This window comes from Atta cephalotes (genome assembly GCF_000143395.1).
Source record: "Atta cephalotes unplaced genomic scaffold scaffold00032, whole genome shotgun sequence".
In the NCBI taxonomy this organism is placed as follows: Eukaryota; Metazoa; Arthropoda; class Insecta; order Hymenoptera; family Formicidae; genus Atta; species Atta cephalotes.
In genome coordinates, this window is record NW_012130096.1 from 1,404,821 (window position 1) to 1,415,478 (window position 10,658).

General features: G+C 29.3%; 2 protein-coding genes and 1 pseudogene across 2 annotated transcripts; 2 read left to right on the plus strand and 1 right to left on the minus strand.

Moving 5' to 3' along the window:
- Positions 1-732: 732 nt before the first annotated feature.
- Positions 733-3,218, minus strand: LOC105621105 (thioredoxin-related transmembrane protein 2 homolog). The gene is made up of 5 exons (XM_012202577.1): positions 3,075-3,218; positions 2,021-2,201; positions 1,621-1,807; positions 917-1,112; positions 733-831 (listed from the first exon to the last, which is right to left on the minus strand). The coding sequence occupies exons 1-5, from the start codon at positions 3,216-3,218 to the stop codon at positions 733-735; spliced, it is 807 nt and encodes a 268-aa protein (XP_012057967.1).
- Positions 3,219-4,583: 1,365 nt separating this feature from the next.
- Positions 4,584-6,263, plus strand: LOC105621106 (N(4)-(Beta-N-acetylglucosaminyl)-L-asparaginase-like). The gene is made up of 5 exons (XM_012202578.1): positions 4,584-4,731; positions 4,825-4,981; positions 5,073-5,298; positions 5,385-5,674; positions 6,005-6,263. Exons 1-5 carry the CDS (start codon positions 4,584-4,586, stop codon positions 6,261-6,263), a joined length of 1,080 nt encoding a protein of 359 aa, XP_012057968.1.
- A 1,327-nt stretch (positions 6,264-7,590) lies between these two features.
- On the plus strand, positions 7,591-8,094 carry LOC105621274 (annotated as a pseudogene).
- The last annotated feature ends 2,564 nt before the right edge of the window (positions 8,095-10,658 follow it).

The following is a 10,658-nucleotide window of genomic DNA, read 5'->3' on the forward strand; positions in this document are numbered from 1 at the left end:
GAAATTTTTTGTAAATTAAAACTAACATATTGTATTATACTACAAGACTTTGACGATGTGCAATTACAATGAGATTGAATTCTGTTTCAATAAATACAAGCAATTAAAAACACTTTTTACGTGTCGCCTATACAAAAATTCATGAAAATGTTATATTTATTTTTGTAGAGTCTAAACTAGCAGTGATATGTTAATAAAAAATGAGCATGCGATGAACATGAAATGAATATTGTAAAAAAAGTCATAATTTTTACCGTAATGTAATTTTCATAATTTTGTTTGGCATAATATGACTATGCGTATCTGTATTCATTTTCTTTTCGCGTGTACATGCAGCTTTGGACATCATAGTCAAAAAAAAATTCTCTCTTATTGGAGGCCAATGAACATGATGGGACCAAACTTTTGGATGATATTGTTGCGAGTGTACTATCTTAAAAGATTATATGGTAATGTAACTTTGGTAATAGAGATATTGAAAAGTAGCTCTGAAACTTTTCTACATTTTTTTGAAAATCTAGAACAGTAAAAAAAAGTTGAACTGAATGAAAAAGATCCAGATTACAGACGAAGGCAAAAAAATATGATTGCTGACGAAGGATTAATTTAGAATCTGAATTCGATAAAGGTAATGCGCTTGTTGTACTTTCTACATAGTAGAAGATTATCTAATTAAAACTCGCTCAATTACGAACTGTAGTTTCTTATTAAATGCCTAAGTATTTCACTTCATTATTCTGCCTTCAATAACTTCTTTTCTTTTCTCTTGATAGGATTCTTTTTACAATCACTATAAATATTATTGAGATCGAATGCAGCCTTTACATTGTCCTGAAAAATTAAAACAAATAAATAAGATAGAATTACTAATTAATAAGCTAGGAAGTTAACAAATTAAATATGAATAACGACGTACCAGTGAGAAAAGAAATTTAACAAGCTTCCCTTTATGATCCGCGTATGGACGTCGCTCTACTTCCTTGCCATCTTTAAAAAGTATTAATGTTGGTAGCTGTTTGCTCGTGCTGGCGTCACTGACATGATACTTTGCAGCAGCATCTGGATGTCTTCCAACATCTACTTTACCGAATTTGAAGTTCTCCAATGCGTATCTAAACCATAATTATTTTCAATGTCAGTAAACATATCAAATATTCTTTCGCGAAGAGAAAAAGATTAGATTATATAGTCGTTCAGCAGAATTTTGTTAATTTTGTATTTGCTGGAAATTTTCTTCGTTGATATAGAGAACTATCCTGTAGATCTAAAAGTATATTTAAAAAGTATATTTTTAAATATTTTTTAATATAAATTAATAATATTATCCATCCTGATTATTTAATTGAAGAGTAAGATAGTAATATTTGGAAATTAATTATATTTAATATTTTATAAAGAGAAATAATTGAATAAATAATTAAAATTATGAATACAAATATATAATTAAATTAAATTAAATTAAGACATAATATAAAAATAATATTTTGCAAAGTAAATAAAATATAAATATAACGTGTAGAGAAATTAAAGATAATTCAATTATCAAAGAAAAGAAAATGTGCAATAGATGCAAAATAAACATTCTGCAAACTATAGTATATGTTTAATTAAATCACTTACTCTGCAGAGAGCTCAGAAAATATCGGTGCAAAGGTTACACAAGCTGGATTCCATGCAGTGTAAAATGCCACTAGCCAGACCATTCTGGTGTCACGTTGTAATTCCTCCTGCAATCCATTGGCTCCACGTAAATAGATGACGTTCTCAGGCCCTTGGTACATTGGTTCTGGCAGTACTAATGCAAATACTGCACACAAAGTGCTATTAGATCGCTTATGATACAATGGTCTATAATTCACGATGGTAAAGTGTTGGCCAACTGTTGTACTGTTTATGGGAAACAATTAAAATTAATTCTATCATATTCATGTATTCAGTTACATACATTAGATTTTCTATAAAAGATAACAAGTTAGCCGACATTTTGTCTATCATGCTGCTGCCCATAGTCTTCTCTTACGTATAAAAATAAATGCATATAGAATGCCCATCCGCACGTCCGCGTAGAACCATAAGATCAAGTTTGCTCCTTTCGTATACATAAAACTGGACGTCAAGTAATTTATCATGGTCACGCTGCCGGTCTTTCTTGTCCTTATCATAACAACAGTTATGAGGAAAAAGAGAATCTGTGTCTCCCTCTAAAAACATAAGTACTTGTTAATGAAATAATTAAATGTTAATTCTCATCTGCAATTATGAAAACCTACGTTCTAGAATGTCCTGTTTAAAATATAAAATACAAGTAAATCTCTGTCTTGTGACGATTGATAAAGGAAAGTTCTAAGTTTTATCTACAATTTAGAATCTCATAGTGTTAATCATACAGATTGTACAATAAAAATATTCGCTTTGAGTTTAAATGCCTGATTGCACCAACATTACTTTGATTTTAAGTGAGGCTTAAAACTCTTTGTCTCTTTTTGAGCTTTAAAACAAGACAAAGAAAGTTTTAAGTTTCGCTTAAAATCAAAGTAATGTTAGCCTATAGCAGGCTTTATTGTTATAATCCAGAGTTAAACTCAGAATTGTATTATGCATAAAATATAATAATCTATATCTATGTGTATAGGGTATTCAAAAAAGGTAATATCAAACTTTAGGAATATGTAGTACTTGTAAAAACAAATCGAAAGTATATAATGTAAACTATTCGTACTATTTTATATACCATTTATTCAAATAATCTATGGATTATTAAAACCCTTATTCTTATCATTTATTCTTATCATATTCTTTATCATTACACTGGGCTTTTATTTTACATTTTTTATATTATTATTATCTGACTAAAGTCAGATAAATCAGTAAAATTTAATCATTTTTTTCTATATTATATTATCAAATTTATAATCTACATTACTTATATATTGTCTACATGAAAAAGAATTCGTGTAGTACAACTCGTGTAGTACAATGTAAATATTACAAAAAAATGTATAAACATGATCTGTATAAATATGACATGTAAGCATAACCTTGGTTAAAATCGCCGACAAATTAGCATCACTTACCCCATCGAATTCGCAGCCGTCTTGAGCAAATATATAATTACAGATTACAGGAAGGCGTTTGGCGATGATGTAGGAAACACTGAGGAGGATATTTATCAAATAGTATGGCTTCACGAGCAATCTTAGATCCTTTTTGAATGACATTTCGTACAGTCGAAATAAAAAGATAATTTGTATAATTAGTAGATTACACCTAAGAGGTATTTTGACTAATTAATGTTAAACAACGATTATTGTACGATCTGTCTCGCAGACGTCTCCCTCCTGGATAATTCCTAAAGATGAGCACTATCTCGCACACATAATGAGTTAAGTGTCGTCAGTGAAATTTATTCATGTTAATGAGTGGAAGATATGGCTCTGCAATAAAAATGAAAAACGAGGCCACTGCAGACGCATCTAATTTCTGTGCATTATTCTGCGGCGAGCAATAATGTGTCAAGTTTTACTCATGGTAACTCACAGCAATTAATAGAAGATAGGTTTTACAATAAAGGACCGTTTACAATGAAGCTAGCAAGCGGAGCAAGTCGTAAGTCATAAGAAATTGACCAATCATAGTCGATTATTCTTCTCAGATTTAATTGTGATTGATCAATTCCTATGACTTTCTTACTATCATTTATTACAATTATCAACAGAGATGATAACTGTAGAGAAAAAATTGTAATTTTCCTACAATAATATAGGCTATTATAGCTTTACAAAGATACATATTTATTTATGTAACATTTGTGTAAAAAATTATAAATTTAATAATGTATGAGCCAAATTTTTATGTAAATATAATAGCAAATTTATATCAATTGTCGATAATGTTAGTGTTCTTCATTACTTCCGGACTTTTTTCATATCGCCGAAAATTTGCCCAGGATTGAGTCTTTAATAGTATCTCTTTAGTTAATAGTAATCTTTAATCACCTCATCGGTGATTGTTGTAAAACAATCTTTTTTCGTAATTATCCACATATGAAAAAAATTAAATAAAAATTAATTAATTAATTAATTAATTAAAATTAATTATATTATGAACCAATCGTTTAAATATTAATTCTATAAAATCGGACTTTGATAATATCAGAATAGTGTATTGACGATGTGCTAACAATATTTTTTGACACCCTGTATATGATACATGTGCATTGATGCAATGTTTACATATGGCCAGTGTACCCATCACAAAATCAAACATTAACAATGTGATAACATAATTACTCAGGGCAATTGCTACAAAAAATACAGTCCAATAGATCTAAATGATATTCTCCAGACAAACAAAATTCGCAATTTCTAATTGCTAATAGTTTTTGATTATAGTAACATTGAATTATTATCGCTGAATGACTCTATTCATTTGTGTAGCACAATAGTATTAACTATAATATATTTTCTGCTTATCAGAGATATTTTCCCCTTTTATGTTATCTACTGTTACATATATAAATTAATGCTATTTAATGCTTCTGTAGATACCATACATCTCCAGAAGTTGTAGGCAGAAATTGCAAGATGAAGACAGACAGCTTTATGAGAATTTTATTTCTCCTTGAAACTCGCTCGCTCATTAATGCAATTAACAAACGGAATCTTGGCACTCTTAACAATAATTATCCTGTGATAGTGATTACCTGGGATTACAAAGATGCAATGAAAAAAGGTATATTAATTTGAGATATTTAACTGTATTAACTTGTCAAGAGTGAAAGATATGCAATCTCTGCTAATTTAAAGATACTGTTACTTATTTAAGCATGGGATGTAATACATAATCAGAAGAGAAGTGCTCTGGACGCGATAGAAGAAGGATGTTCCCTGTGCGAGGAGCAACAATGTAGAAAGACGGTGGGATTTGGTGGCAGTCCAGATGAATCTGGAGAAACTACACTAGATGCTATGATTATGGATGGGTAAAGGCAATTGAAGCAACAAAAAAAGCAACTTTCTTGTTTTATTAAACTATATTAGTAGTATATTCAAAAAAGGCATTTTTTTTTATAGGACAAAGATGGATGTAGGTGGAGTAGGAGGACTGCGGAATGTGAAGAATGCCATTTCGGTTGCTCGCAAGGTGTTGGAACACACAAAGCATTCCTTATTAGTTGGAAGCTTGGCTACAGATTTTGCTGTGAATATGGGATTCAAGCAGGAATCTTTACAAACGAATGAATCTAAGGAGATGTGGACACAGTGGAAGACAAACAAGTGTCAACCCAACTTTTGGAAGGTATTGAGAGAGAGGTCATTCTTATTCTTTTAGTACATTTTATTTTATGATTATTTCTATGATATATTTTTGCTGTATATATTTAGAACGTTATACCAAATCCAACAAGTAGCTGTGGACCATATTGCCCGAGCAACATAGAAGATGATAAAAACGTGTTAATAGGAAACGAGAAAAATCATGACACGATCGGTATACTCGCGATAGACTCACAGAGACGAGTAGCAGCTGGAACATCTACAAATGGCGCCAAGTATAAGATACCAGGTCGCGTTGGAGATTCTCCTATTGCAGGAGCTGGCGCATATGCCGATCAGGACGTTGGTGCAGCTGCCAGTACCGGCGACGGAGATATTATGATGCGATTTTTGCCGAGGTAATATTACATATTAATTGTCTTTCCAGCGAGAGACACAATGTAACACATTGATCGTTTCATCTTTGTTTAACATGTTTAGCAAAGGATATTAGGGGTCGTTATTGTACTGTGTCATTTGTGTTTCTTATTGGAAAGTGTTCAGTATAAATATATATTTTTTAGGTACATTTTAATGAACTAAAATATAAATTTGTATGCATTCTATTTTTATCTTAATTTTCCTATTTTAATTTTCCTACTTAAATTTGTTAAATAAATAAAATTAATGTCTAATATAATATATTATATCTTAGCAATATAGTTGTTGAAATTGAATATTTTTTACAGCTTTCTAGCGGTAGAAGAAATGCGTAATGGTGCAGCGCCGAACATTGCTGCTAAGAAGGCAATAAGCAGAATCGCCCAACATTATCCTAATTTCTTCGGCGGAGTGATCGCATTGAACAACAAAGGAGAATACGGAGCAGCGTGTAATGGAATGTTGGCGTTTCCTTATTATGTTGCAAATCCTATTTTAGGCCCTAAATTACATTTCGTTCAATGCAGCAATTATTCGCAATATGATGGATTCGATGAAACTTGTTAATTTGTACATCTATTCATACTTTAAAATGAATTATTCAAGCTTACCTTTATAAAATAAGACTTAAGAATTTAAGATATAATCTTGTTATTCATGAACTTTAAACTACATTAAATTCGCTTTAAAAATATCGTGAAAAAACGTTGATGTAAACATGAACATCAATTGTCAATAAAAAAATCACATCAGTTGTAGCAATAATTGAAGAACAAGAGAGACCTTTTGCAAAATTTGCATATTAATTATAACAGAATTTAAAATAGGGGCCACAATGTAAGTAGAGTTCCACATTACTTTTTCTTTATTATGAGCTACTCGTCTAAATTCTAGTTTCATACGATTATTTTTGGTAGTACTTTGATGCGCTAATAATATCCTTTGGATATTTTGTATATGATCTACATGTGTAGGCTGTATATAGAAAAAAAAAATAGTCTAGATAGGTTTAGATATCTAGATCTATCTAGACATTGATGTTTGACTTGTCGAAATGATTTATTATGATTTTGTTGTTTTTTTTTACACATGTTATGTTTTTTACGTATATTATATCTTAGATCCGTTAAAATAGATAGATTGGGCAAACGATAAAGTACGAATTTTGCAAATAATAAACTGGAAACAGTAGTTGAAATCATAGCGTTAGTGAGAGTAGTTGATTTCAATACGGAAAATTGTACGAGTGATAGACTTGGAATTGCGAGTAATAGTGAAATATCTCTGCGTAAAGAGAAACTGACGGAATTGTATAAAAGAATTTTTGATTTTTCTAACAAATATATTCATTTGGACAAAGACATATATTCTTCAATTTATTATAAGGTTGATAAAACTTTTCTATGTCTCCTATTAACGTACTACACGTGCATTGGTATGTTTACATGGTTCAATGCATTTATTAGAAAATCGTTAGTAATGTAATAATCTAATTACAATCTTTCAGGTAACATGTAACAATCCAATACCTCTAGTGAGTACTTGCCAGACAAAGAAATATTAGTAATAAATTATATTATCGCTAAGTGATTCTATCTTATAACACAATAGTATTTTATCAAATATATATTTTCAATTTATTAGAGTTTATATTTTCTTTTTATACTTTTTGTTATACAATTTCATGTTATTTAATATCTCAAGCACTGTGCATCCGAGAAACTATAGGAGCACGCCAGATTTACAAGATTTTGTTATTCCTTGAAGCTTGTTTCTTTATTAATCAATCAACGAACAAAATTCGCTATCGATAATAGCATTCTTTTGGTATTGCTCTCCTGGAAATTTAAAGAAGCAATTGTGAAAGATATCTAATTGTGTCAATTCGTCAAGAATGAAAGATATGCGATTTAAAGGCACTTTGTTAATTATTATTTAAGCATAGGACTTTGTTAATTGTTATTTAAGTTTGTTAATTAATTATTAAAAACATTTTGTTAATTATTATTTAAGCATGGGACGTAATATTTAATTGGAAGTGCTCTGAACGCAATAGAGGAAGAATGTTTCCTGAGCGAAGAATTGCAATGCAAAAGGATTATGAGATTTTGGTGGTAATCTAGATGAATCTGGAGAAACTACGCTAAATGCTATGATTATGAATGGGTAATAAAGACAATTGATATAATAAAAGTAGTTTTCTTGTTTCGTTAAACTGTACAGTAGTTACATTCAAAAAATGTATTCTTTTCATCAGAATGTCGATGAATGTAGGTGCAGTGAGAGGACTGCAGAAAAAGAAGAATGCCATTTCGATCGCTCGAAAGTAATGGAGTATACGAAACATTCCCTACTAGAAATTTGGCTACGAATTTGCTATAAATATAGGATTCAATGAGTTTTTGCAAACGAACAAGGAGATATGGAATAGATGAAAGGCGAATAAGTCAATCAAACTTTTGGAAGGTATTGAGAAAGAAGTCAGCTCTTTCAGCTCATTTTATCTTATGATTATTTCTTAGATATTTCTTAGATTCTTGCTGTATTTAGAATGTCGTATCGAATCTAATAAATTGTGGATCACACGTGAGCGACATAGAAGATGATAAAAACATGCTAAAAGGAAGCAAGGAAAGTAATGTACAATCAGTACAGTCGTATAAATACAATCAGTATAGTTGCAACAGACACACAGGAATATCTAGCAGCCGGGATATCCACAAATGTCAATCATAAGATACCTGGTCAAATCAGGATGTCGGTCCGGCTGTCTGTACCGATGACGAAGATATTATGATGCGATTTTTGCCGAGGTAACATTATATTTTAATACAAACTTTTATTTTCCAGATATATTTTAATAAACTAAAATATAAAATTCATACATTTTTTTATTTTACTGACTTTCTTTAATTTTTTAAATTTGTTTGTTGTGTAGTAATTAAAAATTGATATCTAGTGTAACATATAGTATCTTAGCAATATAGCTGTTAAAATTAAATTGAATATTCTTTACAGTTTCCTAGCAGTGGAAGAAATACGTTGTGGAGTACATTCGTCGCAAGCTGCTAGTAATTGCGCGATTTTGAGAATCACTATCACAATATCATTATCCTAACTTTTTCGGTGGGATAGTCACGTTGAAACTGGAAGAATACAAAGCAGCATGTAACAAAAAATATATTTCCTTACACTTGCAAATCCCACTTTGAGTCCTAGGAGGACTTTAAGTTCCATGCAATAAGCCGCAGTATTATAAGAATAACTTATCAAATTTTTCAATGATACTAAATAATGTATAGTACTCATTGTGAGCATTCTAATGATTATATAATGTAAATATATTCTAAAATTTACAAAAATTCGATAAATAAAGTGAACTATATAGAAAAAGATTTTTTGTTCTATATGTACCTCTGCACATCCATTTTGGACACCGCAATTTAACACGGATTCATCAGTAATGATGTATGTACAAAGTGTTAATATGATTTTCTTATTTTATATATACAATATAGTTGTGTGCAAACGAAACTGTAGGCAATCATTTTGTAAGCAAATGAAACCCTAAATGAATGATGTGCGATAGATTTTTTTTATAAAATATACATATATATACATTCAAATAACATTATTAATATGAATAAGAAATGCCCTAAGTTATTTGTATATAATGCTGTAGAATAGAAATAATATTATGCAAATATAAATTAATGCCAATAAAACAAGAATAAAATTATAATGTGTACATTGAATAAAATAAACTGCGTTATTCGGCCATTCCAAATAAACTATATCGTATCTAAATTTTTTATTAGGATACTAGTTATTGCCTGGATATAGTTATTCCCTGATAAATATTGTTTTTATGATTTTAATTTTTATTGGCTATATTATATTTGTTTTAATTATTAATTTTCAACACAAAAAGATATACATGTTAATTTTTATAATCCACATTCTTTAGTTACTGTGTTCTATTCATCACATGCCAATTTTCCAAGAAACGTAAACGTCCGATTTTAACACGTTTCAGTACATTATTACGCAAAAATCTTTCTATAAAAATAATAATGCTATATTAATATTATATTTTGCAAATTAAATATTTCCTTAGCGTTTGAAAAAGTTATTAATAAAATTATTAATAAAATACGTTTTATATAATATAGATTATATAATATAGATTATATTTATTTTATCAATATAGATTATATTTATAAAAGATAATTTGATTTTTATGATCTTATTACGATCGTTTATCAGAATTATTCTTCTCTTTGATAAATAGTTCCAACCAAATATTACTTTTCTATACAGCGCTTTCACAGAATTCGTCATGATGCTGTCTATTCAACTGAATCTGTCAAAAAATGATAAATATATAAAAAGAGTATTTAGATAATTAATTTTGTAAAATATTTTAATTGTACACATTTCATTAGATTATTAATTATTATTCTTTTCAGAGCCGTTGCAAGTAAGAGTGTAAATTGTACGCACAAAGGTACTTTAATAAGGAAGGACCAAATTAAATTTTAAATATTCATTCTGTATTCCTTATAATCAATTGCGTGTGATCGCTTCTGACAGATTTAACTTCTTTCAAAACGTGTATTATATATCAATTTAGAAAAACTGCAAAAATCATATACAAAATCGGAAAGTTGTTTAATTCTTGGCGCTACTAAAATCTTTCAGTACGTATAGTGCTACATCAAGTAATTTTAACAACACTTCTCTTAGTCGCATTAAATTGATTAGAAAATTTTTCTATCATCGTGTATCTTTTTCCATATGATACAAAATGTGAGAAGTGAAAAATTTTTTTTAACTTCAATGAAAAAGAATTTATATTTATGGGTTAGACAAAAAGTTACATAATTAAGCTTTACGTGATATAAACTTGGGTAATGTAAACAAAGTGAATAATTACCAACATTATTGTTTTAATTTCTTTTC

Bases quoted from the DNA above. Each gene is read 5' to 3' on its own strand.
- LOC105621106 (XM_012202578.1), top strand. From the start codon at position 4,584: ATGAAGACAGACAGCTTTATGAGAATTTTATTTCTCCTTGAAACTCGC. The intron at 4,732-4,824 runs GTATATTAATTT...TACTTATTTAAG, and splicing joins CAAAGATGCAATGAAAAAAG to CATGGGATGTAATACATAAT. The intron at 5,299-5,384 runs GTATTGAGAGAG...GTATATATTTAG, and splicing joins GTCAACCCAACTTTTGGAAG to AACGTTATACCAAATCCAAC.
- LOC105621105 (XM_012202577.1), bottom strand. From the start codon at position 3,218: ATGTCATTCAAAAAGGATCTAAGATTGCTCGTGAAGCCATACTATTTG. The intron at 1,808-2,020 runs GTAAGAGAAGAC...CTTTGTGTGCAG, and splicing joins ATATGCATTTATTTTTATAC to TATTTGCATTAGTACTGCCA. The intron at 832-916 runs GTACGTCGTTAT...TTAATTTTTCAG, and splicing joins TTAAATTTCTTTTCTCACTG to GACAATGTAAAGGCTGCATT.